The sequence below is a fragment of the Gobio gobio genome (assembly GCF_949357685.1).
Source record: "Gobio gobio genome assembly, chromosome: 14".
NCBI classification, from domain to species: Eukaryota; Metazoa; Chordata; class Actinopteri; order Cypriniformes; family Gobionidae; genus Gobio; species Gobio gobio.
Genome location: NC_137107.1, coordinates 46,351,643 through 46,370,145, shown reverse-complemented (window position 1 = coordinate 46,370,145; position 18,503 = coordinate 46,351,643). Strand labels below are relative to the sequence as shown.

Genomic DNA, 18,503 nt, shown 5'->3' with positions numbered 1-18,503 from the left:
ATTCAAAGATAACTGTTCTTGTGTTATGTGCTTATCAATTTAATGTCTTGAACTGCCGATCTAAGTTACCTGGCTGTTAAATAGTGTTTCACTATTGTTCGGATATTAATATCCGCTGCAGAGTTGATATTTACGGCCCGTTCAAATGAACGCTAGAAGAGTCATTTGCTCGGCTGTAAAATAGACTCTCAAAATTCCCTATGAATTCATTAAATTCATTCATTTGAGCTAAATATACATGTTTCCCTTTAACAGAGCCCCCTTTAAGTCCTTACATATCGGCGGACGAATAAGTTAAGGTGTAAACATTAATTCTGAATTATTTATACTACATAGTGTCATTCGAGTCTTTCATTTTAATTCAGTTCCCCGTTGAGTTATTATTTTATCTGACTCATAGTCGCTACATTGGTTAACGCGGCGCAAAATATCCGCCAAAGTTCAGATTTTTCAACTTGCACGAATCGCGCGTTCAAAACGCTCAATTCGCGTCCTTCGCACCGCCATTGCGCCGCAGAATGCCATTTCGCGTCTCTGCATTGACTTAACATGTAAATCACTCGCGCGAATCGCGTCCGGTGTGAACGCACCATAAGAGAGTAGTGTTGTGTGTATATTTGTGAAAGCAGAAGACTGAAAAAAACAAACTTGCACTTATTTGTTGAAAACAGTGATTTATTAATGCAGGGTTAATCCATTACTATGCAGCTACAATCAAAACCCTTCGCCTGGTAAATAACACATTCACTAAGTAAGTTTTTTTCTTTTTTTTTGGTTTATGTAACAAATTGTTACAAGATGTAAAGTGTATATAAATCTTACAAGATGTAAGTGTATATAATGACATTAATAATAATGCATCAGCTCTTAACAGTCAGACTAAACTGAATTTGTTCATCATATGATGGAGATGTGAAGGACTGATTCTCGTCATTCAATCAGTTTTACTAGATTTACTCCCCAACATCAACAAAAGACATTTTGACCTCCCACAATTTTAAAAGTTAAACAATCTTCACCAATCCTTGTGTCATTTGAACAAATTTCTCTCTCAGATGGTGTCGCTACGCATCAAGAAATACCATCTTTTGATTTATCAGAAGAATATCAAATTATTCGCTTGAAAGTGATGGATCTGAACATGAATTCTGCGCATTAGACAACTTCTGGCGATGCTTTTTCTTATGAATATTTTGTTTAGACTTCCCTCCAGTATGAAATTTCTCATGATATTTCAAGGATCCTACCTGAGCGAAACTCTTGTCACAGTGAGAGCACTTGTACGGTTTCTCTCCGGTGTGAATTCTCTCGTGTTTTATCAAGTCACTGGACCCAGAGAAGGCCTTCCCACAGTGAGAGCACATATGAGGTCTCTCACCAGTATGAATACGCTTGTGCGCTTTTAAAGATGGCAGTCGTAAAAAACTCTTTCCACAAACAGAACACATGTGGGGCTTCTCATCAGAATGAACATTAAGGTGTGATCTTAAGTATGATGCCACAGCAAAAGTTTTATCACAATGATCACAGCGAAATGGCTTCACCTCAGAGTGAATGTGCAAATGACTATTGAGACAGCCTTTGGATGCAAAGCTCTTTCCACACTGAGTGCATGTGAACGGTTTCTCTCCAGTGTGAGATTTCATGTGCCGATTTAAGGATTTTTTATACATGAAACTCTTTCCGCACTCAGAGCAGGTCAAAAGTTCTTGAGTGTGAGATCTCATGTGAGAATTTAAGTGTGCTTTCAGAGTAAAACTCTTTTCACACCGAGTGCATGAGAACAGTTTCTCTCCAGTGTGAATTCTCATGTGCGCATTTAAATTATTTTTACGCATGAAATTCTTTCCACACTTAAGGCGGGTCAGAGGTCCTTTGGGTGCAGTTTTTTTAGCTTGTTTTTGTGTGAACTTCTGTGAAACGGCAGCATTTCCAGGTTTTTGAAACCGGTGGCACTTGTCTTCATTCACTTCCATCGAGTCTAAAATCAAAGCCACATGAGAACAAACAGAAATATAAGTGAGCTTGTATTTAACAAAACAATACTTTACTACTAGGGCTGGGTATCCTTCAAAAAATTGTGATACCGGTTCCTGAGCGATACTTTTTTCAATACAAATTTTAACTAGTTTACATCACCTCAAAAAAACGTTGGTTTTGTTTTTTCAGTTTGTTGACTTTTTACTGACTTAGAGACTTTTCTATACATCCTCATCATTTAACAACATGTCTTCTGTACTTCAATGAACTCACCATTTCTGCCTTAAATTAATCCACCTTTTTCTGAATGCGAAAGTCTCGCCCGACTGTAGGAATGATGCTTTACATTTCCGGTCTCCGGTGTTTCTAGTCAAATTAGTGCATTTCCCAAGCTGATAATGTGATGTTAAACCTATGAAAATGGTTTAAAAGGCACATGGCTCCAGAGTGCCACCACTTTACAGTGTAGCAATTAGTGTTTTGTTAGTGCCTCACCCGCCAAAGTTTAATAAGTGCATAGAAGACACAAAGCTGTCCGAAGTTAGCTGCTGAATGCACTGAAAACACGGGCTCTCATATCCTACATGCAGGATGCTGATCGGGATGAAGTTTGTGGGATTTAGTCCTCAAAATGATTAGAGCACATATACAGGTGCTCGTCATATAATTAGAATATCATCAAAAAGTTAATTTATTTCACTCATTCCATTAAAAAAGTGAAACTTGTATATTATATTCATTCATTACACACAGACTGATATATTTCAAAAGTTTATTTATTTTAATTTTGATGATTATAACTGACAGCTAAGGAAAATCCCAAATTCAGTATCTCATAAAATTTGAATATTGTGAAAAGGTTCAATATTGAAGACACCTGGTGCCACACTCTAATCAGCGAATTAACTCAAAACACCTGCAAAGGCCTTTAAGGGTCTCTCAGTCTAGTTCTGTAGGCTACACAATCATGGGGAAGACTGCTGACTTGACAGTTGTCCAAAAGACGACAATTGACACCTTGCACAAGGAGGGCAAGACACAAAAGGTCATTGCAAAAGAGGCTGGCTGTTCACAGAGCTCTGTGTCCAAGCACATTAATAGAGAGGCGAAGGGAAGGAAAAGATGTGGTAGAAAAAAAGTGTACAAGCAATAGGGATAACCGCACCCTGGAGAGGATTGTGAAACAAAACCCTTTCAAAAATGTGGGGGAGATTCACAAAGAGTGGACTGCAGCTGGAGTCAGTGCTTCAAGAACCACTACACACAGCCGTATGCAAGACATGGGTTTCAGCTGTCGCATTCCTTGTGTCAAGCCACTCTTGAACAACAAAAGCGTCTCGCCTGGGCTAAAGACAAAAAGGAAAAAAAAGTGGTCCATAGTTATGTTCTCTGATGAAAGTAAATTTTGCATTTCCTTTGGAAATCAGGGTCCCAGAGTCTGGAGGAAGAGAGTAGAGGCACACAATCCACGCTGCTTGAGGTCCAGTGTGAAGTTTCCACAGTCAGTGATGGTTTGGGGTGCCATTTCATCTGCTGGTGTTGGTCCACTGTGTTTTCTGAGGTCCAAGGTCAACTCAGCCATATACCAGGAAGTTTTAGAGCACTTCATGCTTCCTGCTGCTGACCAACTTTATGGAGATGCAGATTTCATTTTCCAATAGGACTTGGCACCTGCACACAGTGCCAAAGCAACCAGTACCTGGTTTAAGGACCATGGTATCACTGTTCTTAATCGGCCAGCAAACTCACCTGGCCTTAACTCCATAGAAAATCTATGGGGTATTGTGAAGAGGAAGATGCGAGATGCCAGACCCAACAATGCAGAAGAGTTGAAGGCCACTATCAGAGCAACCTGGGCTCTCATAACACCTGAGCAGTGCCACAGACTGATCGACTCCATGCCACGCCGCATTGCTGCAGTAATTTAGGCAAAAGGATCCCCAATTAAGTATTGAGTGCTGTACATGCTCATACTTTTCATGTTCATACTTTTCAGTTGGCCAAGATTTCTAAAAAATCCTTTCTTTGTATTGGTCTTAAGTAATATTCTAATTTTATGAGATACTGAATTTGGGATTTTCCTTAGTTGTCAGTTATAATCATCAAAATTAAAATAAATATACATTTAAAATATATCAGTCTGTGTGTAATGAATGAATATAATATACAAGTTTCACTTTTTGAATGGAATTAGTGAAATAAATCAACTTTTTGATGATATTCTAATTATATGACCAGCACCTGTATATACCTTCTTTTGGGAGTATTTTAACTGAAGTGCTGCAAGCCATGCTCATTTTCTCTTGCCAGTCTAGCATAAAATGCAAGGCATACGGCATTCTCTCCGGATCCGCTGGTGATAAAAACACTTACTTTCTAAGAATTTCTTCAGTTTATTGCGGTTATGTATGCAAAAAGTTTGTCAAAAAGCTCTTTTTACCCCATTTTGACATTGTGTTCCTATGGAGACCGGAACATGAGAGCATCTAAACGGAAGCTGGGATTCCTCATGGCGGCGCTCATCGTTTACTCAGGAAAAACGTGGATACATCGTTTAAATTAACATGTTAGCTAACTGCGTGATTTGTATATGTACATTTCTGAAATGCATTACTTAGTCACCTCTGATAACAGATCACTGTAAATGATAATGTAGACACAAGCATTTTCTGTAAAGATTCTTTGAAATGACATGTATTGAGAAAACGCTATACAAATAAATAGGGCTGGTTAAAAAAATTTTTTTTAATTTTAAATTTTTAAAATGCAATTTGGGGTACCTAAAAGGTATCGAGCTCGATACCCAGCCCTATTTACCAATGAGTCTAACATCTAGTTTTAGATTTTGTATTAAAGAGAATGAGGGAAAACACCTTCACCTGTTTGTTCCTCTGTCTCCTCAGCAGTTTCTCCTGGAGTAATTCCTCCTGCTTGTTTCTTCTTCTCCTGTGGGAATGCATTTACTGAAATCTGTGATCCATTTTAACGGAAGTGAGAGATTGTAAGTTTTGAATGCTTATATCTCCTAAATGCGAATTTTGTCATTGTTTTGGAACACACCAGCTTATTCCTAACCTTAAAGGATTAGTTCACTTTTAAATAAACTTTTGCTGATAATTTACTCACCCCCCCCCATGTCATCCAAGGTGACCATGTCTTTCTTTCTGCAGTCGAAAAGAAATTAAGGTTTTTGATGAAAACATTCCAGGATTTCTCTCCATATAATGGACTTCAGTGGGCTCCAAACAGTTCAAGGTCCAAATGACAGTTTTAGTGCAGCTTCAAACGGGCTTTAAAGGGGCTATATGCGTTTTTCTGAAATTTAAACTCGCGACTGACACCTGTGGCCAAAAAATAGAACTGCTCTTATTTTCTGCTCGCTCTCGCAGCGGTGGTGACGTCACATCCGCAGACAGCGCGGGAAAAACCTACCCGCCAGAAAATAGGAAAAATAGGATACAGGCTTATAGGTGCACCCACTGTGAGCGGACAAGGTGTCAGTATGCTCATCAGGAGATGTTTGAGTCATAAATGGTAAAATAAAAAGGCTATTGTTAAGTTTATTTTGGGGAAAAAGTTGCATATAGCCCCTTTAAACGATACCAGACGATGAATAAGGGTCTTATCTAGCGAAACGATCAGTTTCTGCGAGAAACCGAGCAGTATTTGCTATTATTTTACCTATGCATCACCAAGGCAGTGCTAGAGCTAGATCGGAGCTAGAGCCTAGTTTCAAATCGGTTCTTTGTGTTTCCACACCCAAAGCCCCAGCTCCGAGCCAGGAAAAGTGGTTCTTAAGTAGCACCAAAACATTGCTGGGCTAGAACAGGGGCAGAAGTAAGAACCGATTACGTCAGGCGCTGGGGGCGGGGTCAACAAGACCAACACAAACTTGAGATCCGCCATTGTTGAAATAGCAGCTAATGGAGCTTCAAGATTCAAGATTCAAGAGTTTTATTTGTCACATACACAGTTATATACACAATATACAACTGGCAGTGAAATGTAAACAGGTCCGCTCCATGGACAGTGCTAACAGCTGCTGCTCGTTTGTAATCTCCGCCTATACAAATTACGGCGAACAATGCTTTGAAATCGCAGTGTTTTGATGCCGATGTAGGAGCGTAAAGCCATGTGTACAGTCGCAATGAAGTGCAGAGGATCCGAATAGATCTCAGTGAAACGTGTGCTGACGGACTCTAAGAGTGTACTTTTCATTGTTTTCACTCCGTGGTCCGTCTCAACCACTTTGCTTTGGAGACGCTTTAGTGCTGCGATTAAAGGTATAACGTCCGCTACAGATGCATCAGAGGAGCGGATCTCTTTAGTCATCTGCTCAAATGGGGAAAGAAGAGAGAGAATGTTCTCTATTAAGACCCACTGGTGTGAAGTGAATGTCGCGGGGAGCTCGTGGTCTGCGCTATATGCAGCCAAGACTCGCTTTTGCGCAAAGAGGCTTTGCAACATGTAAAAAGTGCTGTTCCATCGCGTCCTCACGTCTTGCTGGAACCGTTTTATTGGTGTTCCAAACTGATCTTGCATTGACTGCAAGCGGGAATAGGCCAGCTGAGAATGCTTAAAGTGGCCAACAATTCTTCTGCCTATAGCCAGTACATCATTTACGCTGCGTTGAGACTAGAGTTGTTCCGATACCCTTTTTCCCTTCCCGATACCTGGGCTCAGGGTATCGGCCGATACAGAGTACTGATCCGATACCTGGGTGTGTATCTGTATTAGGGGTGCACCGATCCGACTTTTTCAGTCCCGATACCGATACCGATGCCTGGGCTTTGTGTATCTGTCGATACCCGATACCGATCCGATACTATTGTTGAATTAATAATAAACTGTATATCTTCCACCTTATACCTTCCTTGAAGAGACTAAGGCACCAGACTTTACTAACTAAAAATAACTAAGACAAAATAACAGATGTATGTAAAGTGTTGAATTCTTATTTATTTAAAAAACAATTGTGCATTCAAATCTAAAATAGAATGTAATCAAACTTCTTTAAATAAATAAAATGTAGCAGTGGAAACAAAAAACAGTGTATTGGTCAAACATACAATAGTAATCTGACAGTTACCAAACATTTTTTACACTACAGATAATTGTTTTGGTATATAATCATATCAATATTCAAAAGTAGCATTACAAATTAACAAATAGTCTTAATTTTCTGCCATATGCAATTTAATAAAAATGATCAGCTAGCTAATAACAACTTTGTTCTGGTTTCACCTCACTCCTGTCTAAATGATTGTAGGCTAGGCCTATTTATTTTACTACACATTGTCAACAGAAATAAGCTGAAATACTGTTGATAATTAAAAATAATTCTTACTACCCACTCTTGCTTAATTGGGTAAGCACACTTGTGTTCTCATTTCAGATGCGTTCTGAGTAAATTAATAAACTGATTCATGAGTTCAGTGTTGGACAGATCAGTTGTTCTAATCTAACCAGTCTTTAAAATGACTCGGTTCAAAGGAGTCATTAGGTCGCGAATCGGACATTAGCAGACGCGTTGTGTGCGAATCCCGTCTGTTAGAACATCGCGAAAGATGTCAACACACAGAAAACACTTCATAACTGGATATAATTTGTCTCCCGTTTATTGAAAGTATGCTTTATGTCAGCTGGTCAGAGAAGAGTCAACATTTTTTGAGCGCAATGCACACCCAGCGGTAATTCAAAGACACAATTGTCCGAATGTGTCACGTGCAACATGGTTTCGGTCTTCCGACCTTTAGATTTGGAATTGGATTAATATGTGAAATATGAGAGAGCTAACGCTGATTATTTTGAAGACCCAGAGAGCGCGCGCGGGGGAGGAGCTCTCTGGTCGGTCTCTCTGTCACTCAGGCACAAGTGCAGCATCTGTTCCACATACAATAACTCGTCAAATTAGGCTTTGGCGGCCATCAAAAAATGTTCAATGCAGGAAAGACCCTGACTTTGCAGTAATACCACCTCCCCTCGAAACATTTAAGTTACTTTGCAGACATTGCAAACAGCCGACGAACTAGTTGGCGTGGCAAGCGTGAAATATCTCCTCCACACCGACTCTCTGGCTCGCTCCATGTTGCTTCTAGCATGCGACACACACGTGAAGCTGACGAATGACGTAGGTTCTGCTGCGACGGAAAAAAAACACCTGGATCGGCTTGTGGATCTGTTCATTTTTCCGATCCCCGATCCAGCTATTTTGTCAGTATCGCGGCCGATATCCGATCCTAATATCGGATCGGTGCACCCCTAATCTGTATATACAGTTGTATATACACTACTAGCCCTGTATGAATTGCTAGAATTATTTTATGGTGTGTTTCAGACTTATCCCATAATAAAACATGAACAAATACATACAGTGAACTACTGTATTCATTACAGAATTTTTATTATCTGACATGCATTTGACAGTAATATTATTTATTTTTCTTAAGGGAAAAAGAACTTCAAATGCAGCCACAAGTCTAACACTGCAAACTGAAAAAGGTACTTTAGTTGTACAATATAACTGTATAAAAAACAGTGCAACAAATAAATGTAGGAATATAAAAATATTAATCAGAAAATAATCTCTTTACAACAAAAGATGCAGCTGATCTCACTCAGCAACGATTAGGTTCTATTTAACGAACGTTCCATAGCTGGCGCGGAAGCGTCAGCGGAAGCGTTCAGCTCGCGTTTCAGCCTCCGCGTGTGAAGACCGACGCGGGTAAAGACATCTGTATTCGACTCTTCCTCTGCGCGACTCCTCCGAGGCAGGGACTCCGATAAGGCACCGAGTTATCTCCTTATTCTCCCTTCATCTTTCTTTCCTTCCCCTTTCTAACCATGTGCGTCCACTCCATCCCCGTTATCTCGCAACCACGACCCACTATTACACGTAGACGTCACCGTAACACTGCTAATCTACTTCCTGTTCCCTCCTCCTCTAATGCCTCTCCGTCTCTTTCTTTTTCTGTGGGGCTATGGAATTGTCAGTCAGCTGTCAATAAAGCTGACTTCATTCCTGCCTTTGCCACTCAATCCACCCTCAAAATCCTGGCCTTGACTGAGACCTGGATCCGTCCAGAAGACTCAGCAACACCTGCTGCTCTCTCTAATAACTTCTCTTTCTCCCACACCCCTCGCCAGACTGGGAGGGGTGGGGGCACGGGTCTTCTCATTTCTAACAATTGGAAATACTCATCTCACACAGCTCTTTGCAAAAACAACACATTTGAATATCATGCTATAACGCTTTCAACTCCCACTAAAATACATATTGTAGTCATTTACCGCCCCCCAGGTCCACTGACCACCTTTGTTGATGAGCTGGATGTTCTGCTGTCCTCATTTCCAGAGGATGGCTGCCCACTCATAGTACTCGGCGACTTCAACATTCACCTGGACAAATCTTATGCTTCAGATTTCCACTCCCTCCTAGCTTCATTTGACCTCAAACGCCTCATCACGTCACATACCCACAAATCTGGTAACCAGCTGGACCTCATTTACACACGCAACTGCTCTACAGACAATATCTTGGTCAAACCTCTACACATCTCAGATCACTTTTTCATCACATTTAATCTCCAACTTACTACTCACACACCACCAGCTCCTCCACCAGTTACTTTCAGACGAAACCTGCGCTCACTCTCTCCTTCTCATCTTTCCTCTGCTGTCTCTTCCTCCCTTCCCTCATCCACACAACTCTCTTCTATGGATGTTAACACTGCAACTGACACTCTATGCTCCACCTTAACTTCATGTCTAGACAATATCTGCCCTCTTTCTTTTAGGCCAGCACGAGCTACTCCCTCTAACCCTTGGTTATCTGATGTTATTCGTGAACATCGGACAACACTCAGGGCAGCAGAGAGGAAATGGCATAAATCAAATCACCCATCAGATCTAGCTAAGTATCAGTCTTTGCTCTCATCCTTCTCGAATGAAGTTCACGCAGCTAAATATTCTTATTTCCAAAACAAAATCAGCAGCACCACAAACTCACGCACATTATTCAGAACCTTCAACTCTCTACTCTGTCCTCCTCCACCACCTCCCACCACCTCCCTATCTCCAGACGACTTTGCACAATTCTTCACAAACAAAACAACAACTATCAGCAATCAGTTCTCACCCCCACACACTGTGGATTTTAGATCAGCCACTTCCACGACCGAACATACTCTCTCCTCATTTTCCACACTCACTGAGGCCGAAGTATCTAAACTTCTCCTCTCCAGCCATCCTACCACCTGTCCTCTCGATCCCATTCCCTCACACCTCCTTCAAGCCATCTCTCCTACTCTCCTTCCTGCACTCACACACATCATCAACACATCGCTCTGCACTGGCACTTTCCCTACCACTTTCAAGCAGGCTCGGGTAACTCCACTGCTTAAGAAACCCACTTTAAACGCATCACTCATAGATAACTACAGACCTGTCTCTCTCCTGCCATTCATAGCAAAAACTCTTGAACGAGTTGTTTTCAACCAGGTTTCATCCTTCCTCTCACAGAATAACCAGCTGGACTCGAACCAATCCGGTTTCAAAAGGGGCCACTCCACAGAGACCGCATTACTGTCGGTCACCGAAGCCCTGCGGATAGCTAAAGCTGAGTCCAAATCATCAGTCCTTGTCCTCCTTGATCTATCTGCTGCCTTTGACACGGTAAATCATCAAATCCTTCTGTCCACCCTCTCATCACTGGGCATCACAGGGACTCCGCTCCATTGGTTTGAATCTTATCTCACAGGTAGGTCCTTCAAGGTTGCCTGGAGAGGAGAGGAATCCCGAGCGCATCAACTGACCACGGGGGTTCCTCAGGGCTCAGTGCTTGGACCTCTCCTTTTCTCCATTTACACTACTTCATTAGGTCCCATCATACAGGCACATGGCTTCTCATATCACTGCTATGCTGATGACACTCAGCTCTACCTTTCATTCCAACCAGACGACCCCACAGTAGCTGCACGAATCTCCGGCTGTCTGGCTGACATCTCTGCATGGATGAGTAAAAATCACCAACAGCTCAACCTGGCAAAGACCGAGTTCCTCATCTTTCCCGCCAGTCCCACTATGCAACATGACTTCACCATCCAGCTAGGTGCATCCCTGATCTCCCCTTCAAAATCAGTCAGAAATCTTGGAGTTACATTTGATGACCAGTTGTCCTTCAGAGATCACATTGCTAAGACAGCTCGCTCTTGCAGGTTTGCGCTCTACAACATCAGGAAGATCAGACCGTTCCTAACAGAACACGCAACACAGCTTCTTGTCCAGGCCCTGGTTATTTCTAGACTTGACTACTGCAATGCGCTTCTGGCTGGACTCCCCTCTTGTGCGATCCAAACACTTCGAATGATCCAGAATGCAGCGGCACGTCTGGTCTTCAACGAGCCCAAAAGGACCCACGTCACACCACTCTTCATCTCTCTGCACTGGCTACCACTCGCTGCTCGCATCAAGTTTAAGTCGCTGACGCTTGCCTACAGAGCCACCACACGCTCAGCTCCTGCATACTTTGACTCGATTCTACGTCGCCACACCCCCACCAGAAGCCTTCGTTCAGCTAAGGAGCGAAGGCTTGTGGTACCATCACAGAGAGGCAAAAAATCCCTCTCCAGAACATTTTCATTCAACGTTCCCAGCTGGTGGAACGATCTGCCCACCGCCATCCGAAATGCGGATTCATTGACAACATTCAAAAGTCAACTAAAAACTCATCTCTTCCGTGAGCACTTAACCTCCTAAAAAAAAAAAAAAAAAAAAAAAAAAAAATCCTTTCCTCTTTTCCTCCTCTTTCCCTCCCTACTCTAACCTGTGCTACACTGAGAAATGTACACGGACCAAGTATTTCAGGCACTTGTTGCGCTCACTCGACTCTTCACGACCAATCGCTTATTGTTCCCCCAAGTTGTAAGTCGCTTTGGATAAAAGCGTCTGCTAAATGCATAAATGTAAATGTAAAACAAGTGAAAATAAGCAACCATCTAGGCATTATTAGTAGTAGTAGTAGAGACGTATTATTATTACATAGAGACGTAGCTAAATCTACTGTACAGCAGCAGTAGCCTAATATATTATTCTGTCAATTTAAAATGTTTTAAACCAAACTTTTATTTTGACGGGTTGCCGTGAAAATATTTCAGTGTCTGTGTTCCTTATATGACAGTTTTCCCAAATGAAACAGTAAATTCTCATAAAGTGACAGTTTATGCGTTTGTGTCCTCATATAGTGACCATAGACTGTGAATATGGACGTAGAGAAACTGGTGGAGTTTGCCGCTTGATAGTGACACACGGCAGAGATTATAAGCGGGCGAGTGTCACGCGCGCTCGCGGGCGCCCGCCATCCACACAGAGACGAAATACTGCTAAACAGCCAGTAAACAGCGGACATAGCCTACTGCTAACATGTTTTCATTTCTTCTTCGCTGCTCTAAACAGTGGTTCTTTGTGGCAACACAGCACAACTTCCTGTGTCTGCAATGCATTCTGAGCACCGAAGAAGAACCGCGCAGTGGTCAGGCAAAGCTCGCGGTCATAAATAGGTCTTGTTTAAGAAAATGGTATCGGATCGGTACATGGGTTCAAGTACTCGCCGATACCGATGCCAGAATTTTTTGTGGTATCGGTGATATTTCCGATACTAGTATCGGAATCGGAACAACTCTAGTTGAGACAACACTCCCTCATTCACAGCCAGATGTAGTGTGTGGGCCATGCACCGTATTCCCTTCAGCTGGCTGTCTTCTATCGCTTTTGTCATATTTCTTGCATTGTCACTGACAATGACATGCACTTTAGATTGGTCGATATGCCAGGTGTCGAAAATATTGGCGAATGCATCAGAAATGGCTGCTGCTGTGTGTGACCCTCGAAACTCTTGTGAATGGAGCAGAATCTTTTGCAGCTGGAAATCAGCGGCGATCCATTGTAGTGCATCTGAGCATACTGGTAATGCTGACGTCTGAGCTCCATATGTCTGTCGTGAAACTGATAGCTGAAATATCTGCAGCTATATGCTCATGGACGTGAGTTGCAACAACGTTAAACAGCTCAGGTAAACACACCTCTGAGAAATGTCGTCTGCTCGACATGACATAACGGGGGTCAATGTGCTCGATCAGCCTACGAAATCCCACATCTTCTACGATAGAGAATGGCTGATCATCTAAGGCAATTAATTGCATAATCTTTTGTGTAATGCCCTTTGCCTTGACACCATCACTGGGAAACGTCCTTGCCTCCACAGACGGAGTGGGCGTGCTCGGAGGTGTTTTCCTTTCCTCTCATATTCAGCGTAGCGATCGGGATGTTTCGATTTCAGGTGATAAATTAAACCCGACGTGGAGAAAGTCTTTGCAGATGCACCCCCTCTTGAAATTTCGGCTTTGCATGTTTTGTAAATCGCTGTCCGTGGGTCTTTCTCAGATATAACGAAATACGTCCACACCGCAGACAAGACAAGCACGTGCAGGTCGCGGTTTCTGTTTGCGTCATCACGACATTTCGCCCGCATTGTTTCAGTGATAAAAGTCTTTCGGCCGAAAACCGAAAATGCACTTTTGGGCCATTTTCGGTGGCCGAATATTCGGTGCATCCCTAGAAATTTCCCCTCCCACAGTGCTTTTATGGGACTGCAGTCTCGTGCTAATTTGCCCTGTTTAGTACATCTGGCCAAACTTTACAGTATAAAACCTTTCGCAATTTAGAAAAGTGGTGTTAAGGACTCAAGCAAAGGTTAACAGACAAAAATATTTACTGTGAATTTACAAATGTTTAGGATTTAAACATTGCTGGAAATGTTTGGGGTAATGCACGTACATCGGCCAACAAAATATATAACATTGTTCTAGTGGTTTTTGGATATTTTCATCTAAAAACCTTACCTTGTGGCTTTCTTTATTTGACATGGACATAATTACATTGGACGAACCATATACATTTGCTTGAGTGTTTTAGCACACATGCTAATTTTCAACACCTGTCCATGGGAGGCTTTTTTAAATAAGGATAAAAAAAATTAAATAAAAAAAAACTATAATAATAAAAAAGATATAATACTAACAAAATGTATAATGATAATAATAATGAAAGGAGAAAAAAAAACATTCCAAATTGAATTCATACAAAGACTATAAACTAAATTAAATAGATTCCTTCACAACTACATAGGCTATAATTAGACATAGAACTTCTTTTATCATACTTATGTCTTCCCTTAAATACCTTTTAATCATTTAATTACTTTACCAAAAAAAAAAAAAAAAAAAACAATGTCCAAGACAGGGTTACGACCTTGCTTTCTGCGTGAGGGCGCCCTCTGTCTGAATTAAAATATACATTACTGCTCTAATCGAATTAGGTTTTAATGACGATTAAAATGTAAAACTGTAATATTAACCATTATGCAGACTGATCTCATGAAATAGCGTATGTATGACACACCAATTCGCTATGCCATTTTGGCGTGCTATCAAGACGCATAATCGCTTTTTAGCGTGTTTATCAACGCCGTTTCATTCTATCCCCCTACACTGCTCCTACCCCTAAACCTACCCATCACACACACACACACACACACACACATACACATTGCCCCTGCCCCTAAACCTACCCATCACACACACACACACTGCCCCTAAACCTACCCATCAAAAGAAACATTCTGCATTTTTACATTTTCAAAAAAACATAATTTAGTATGTTTATAAATCCATTTACATTCGTATACATACGGAACCACACGGCGTATACACGTGGATAGCTCATAATGCGTACAGATAACACGCCATTTGGCTTTAGAAAGTGGTGTGTATGTTTCCGCAAAATCATGATGTCATGTTGCATTATGGAATAAAAAAAAACCCAGCTAAGTTTTTCTTTTTGCAGTGTGTAAGACATGGCCTCTTTATCCTCTTTCTGGCTCGAGTCTTGATTGAAATTTCAGTTAATTATTCATAAGAATTAGGGTACAACAAGGCTAAAGGCTCCACGGGCTCCTTTGGTTTTATTTTCCTCTAAACCACCAGATGGCACAAAAACTTGCCTCAGCACTTTCCAAAACCTCCCATCTGATCTTAAAGCACGGGAAACAGCGCAAAGTTGATTCTGTACTCATTTGATGTAATTTTGATTACATTTTTTTTATTTAAGAAGCAAAATAAAAATCGATAAAACTATTGCATTTATTTTGAGACAAAGGTCTTCTTAATGATTTTTCAGTTTTGTTCAAGGTAATTCAAGCAACAGTTTTTCAATAACGGAAGAATATGTAAAAGTATGGTATTATTTGTGGTAACGGCGCCCCTGCTGTTGGGGCGAAAGGAACAATATTTAACATGATAATAAACAGCCGCTGACTTTTCCATTTGTTGACATGACATGGATTTAGATGGGAAATATCATATTAAGCAAGTTGGGTGTCCACCTTAGAGATAATTACCATATTTATAATTAAACCATATTTAATCATATCATAAAATATAGTTTATGGTTACTATTGTAAATCTATATTCAATTATTATGGGATCTCCTTCAATGCTTTCAAAATTGTTTTGTTTCTTTATTTTTACAATATATTTCTAGATTAACATATTTTAAAAACAGTATTGAACAAAAATGAACTTTTATTTATCAGAATGAACAGAAAATAGTTCAAACTTTGCTAAAGCGATTGTTTTGAACAGTTATTAACTATTCAGCTAACCTTATTTAGCTAAAGTATTTGTGAGTTTTGCCCTGTGTGTCTGTGGGGTGAAAGTGATTTTTAAACAAAATAAACCACTTTAAATGATTTATTTTCAGAATTTATGATTTATGTTGCTCCATAAATGTTCAATACAAACATATTCTTTCTGCAATCATACACTGTGGCAGTAATGAAAAGCACATTGTTCTTAAGGTGTGCCTTTTGCCCCGTTGTATCAACCAAATATTTAAACACACCTCTTCATAAAGCGAGTGTGTTTATCTTTATCGGTTTGTCTGCCTGTCGATGATTGGCACATTGCTGATGTTGCCATGGTAGCTAACAAACACTCGCGTGTTTAAAGATCAACCGCTCACGCTTATGTTAGCAAAAGGCTTATCAGTTCAACAGCGTTAAGTTAAAGAGCACAAACTTTATCATTCAACTGAACTGACACTTACATTAAATGCGCTCGCGCCGTCCATACACCGCGTCCTCAGCTTGAATGAGCACTGTTTGCGCGCGGCTGATCTTCTTCTTTTCTTATTGGCGGTTGGCAAACAACTCTCGGGTGCATTACCGCCACCCACTGATCCGGAGTATGGACTAATGATATATAAACACCCGAATTATAAGGACAAAGATATATATATATATATATATATATATATATATATATATATATATATATATATATATATATATATATATATATATATATATATATATATATATATATATATATATATATATATATATATATATATATATATATATACGCATAATAATAACAAATGTTTTTTAACTTTTTTATACACTTTTAAAAAGTGTATGTGTCACGCCATAATATAATTGAATATAATGAAACACATTATTAAAACAGTCAAAACCTAAAGTAAACACTTTGAAGGCAATGAATGAAATGCTAAAACGTGCACCTTGAATGCAATATAAAAGCATCTGCCAAATGCATTTATTTAAAGGGATAGTTCACCCAAAAATGAAAATTTGCCCATGATTTACTCACCCTCAAGTCATCCTAGGTGTATATGATGTTCTTCTTTCAGACGAACACAATCAAGAGTTATATTAAAAAATATCCTGGCTCTTCCAAGCTTTATAATGGCATACGTAAGCTAGATATTTTACTTTATAACGTGTTAAATATGGATATTTTTCTTCTTTTTTTTACACAACCCCATTTATTCGCTTCAGAAGGCCTTTATTAACCTCCGGAGGCGTGTGGATTACTTTTATAATGGATGGATGCACTTTTTTGGGCTTCGAATGTTGGGCTGCCATTATAAAGCTGGGAAGAGCGAGGAGATTTTTTTATATAACTCTGACTCACCCTTGGCCTTAGACACCTGACGTTGACATTTTGTTTTATTTTATTGTTTCTATGGTATCGTGGTTTGTCTTAAATCTGTTTTAGTTGTATTTTATGTATTGTGAGCAGGGGCGCTGCTAGCAATTTGGGGCCCTATGAAAGAAAATGATGTTGGGCCCTCTACCACACCAACCTAGCTATCCAAAATCTTTGTCTGCTATTTAATAATACTGACCAATTAAGCTCCGCTCGCTCAACCCAGAATGCCCCAATTGGCTGATGAAACATTGATTAAAATTAAGATAAAATGTATACAAAATTAAATTAACTTTAAAGAAAGGCTTTCTACTAAACAAAACTTGATGAAGCGGTCAAAATCATGTCTGACCCACTCAGTGTCTCCTGGCATTTCGCATCTTACGATGTGTCCTTTTCTCAAAAATAAAATTATAATATTTAAACATAAATATAAAACAAGATACCTTTCCTTAATGGCTACAACAATATAGTAGCCTACAGTACCGAAAAATTTCATGTCGGAGTGGGATTTGAGCAAATGTCGTTTTACCCGTGAGCGGTTCATGAGTGGAGCGTTTTGCTGGATTTTGCCGGAAATGCAGAAATAAGCCATCATTTTGTTATATTTGTAACTGTTTGGTAGATCATACATTTATAATTTCTATTACATTACTACTAGTACTGTTACTACTAATAAAACCAATCTCTGGGGGCCCCAAAAGTGTGTGGGCCCTTAGAATCGTCCCAACTTTCCCCCCCTTAGCAGCGCCCCTGATTGTGAGTTATGGATTTTTGTTTTTGCTGTACAGCAAAAACACTTTGGACCACTTTGATTGTTTTCAAGTGCTTTATAAATAAAGTTTGATTGATTGATTAATTGATTCGTCTGAAAGAAGAATGTCATATACACCTAGGATGGCTTAAGGTTTAGGAAATGGGGTAATTTTCATTTTTGGGTGAACTAAACCTTTAAATGTGCTTTTGCTTTAAACCAAAAACCTTGAATTTGTAGGCATTGTAAATATAGAAGTGTACACAATAATATATACTTTAGATGTAAATTCACAACTTTGGAAAAGCACTGTGTCCATATTTACATCTGTAAATGACAGAAAAATGAACAAGTACAGCAACAACAAAACATCTTGCGTTCATGTTGGCATGTTGTGAGAAGAAACAGATTTCTGTGCAAATTAAGTCCCGTTAAACGCAAGACTACAGGGGTTTTCCAGAAAGCAAGGGGTGCTTCTCAATTCTTATTTGTGCATCCTCGCCTCATCTCCACCCCTTCAGGATCCGAGGGAAGGACACAAGGAAAAGACGCAAGGATGGAGGAATTGAATCAAGTGAAATTATACATCCTCTCTCCCTTTAGTCAATTAATGACGACTTTACACCGCTGGATTTAGTTTGGGATTTAGTCGGGATTCTTGAACATTAGAGATGACTATTTATATTGTAATAGTTTCAACCTCC

The 18,503-nt window shown here is 40.0% G+C and overlaps 1 protein-coding gene across 2 annotated transcripts; it reads right to left on the bottom strand.

Moving 5' to 3' along the window:
* Positions 1–660: 660 nt before the first annotated feature.
* On the bottom strand, positions 661–16,224 carry LOC307136839 (uncharacterized protein). Of its 2 annotated transcripts, none has more exons than XM_079834156.1 (3): positions 16,141–16,224; positions 4,860–4,926; positions 661–1,981 (listed from the first exon to the last, which is right to left on the bottom strand). In XM_079834156.1, exons 1-3 carry the CDS (start codon positions 16,162–16,164, stop codon positions 1,113–1,115), a joined length of 960 nt encoding a protein of 319 aa, XP_079690282.1. In that variant the 5' UTR covers positions 16,165–16,224; the 3' UTR covers positions 661–1,112. The 2 variants fall into 2 exon arrangements, with proteins under 2 accessions (XP_079690282.1, XP_079690281.1); XM_079834155.1 differs by having other exon boundaries at positions 774–1,981; positions 4,854–4,926; positions 16,141–16,208.
* Positions 16,225–18,503: the final 2,279 nt, after the last annotated feature.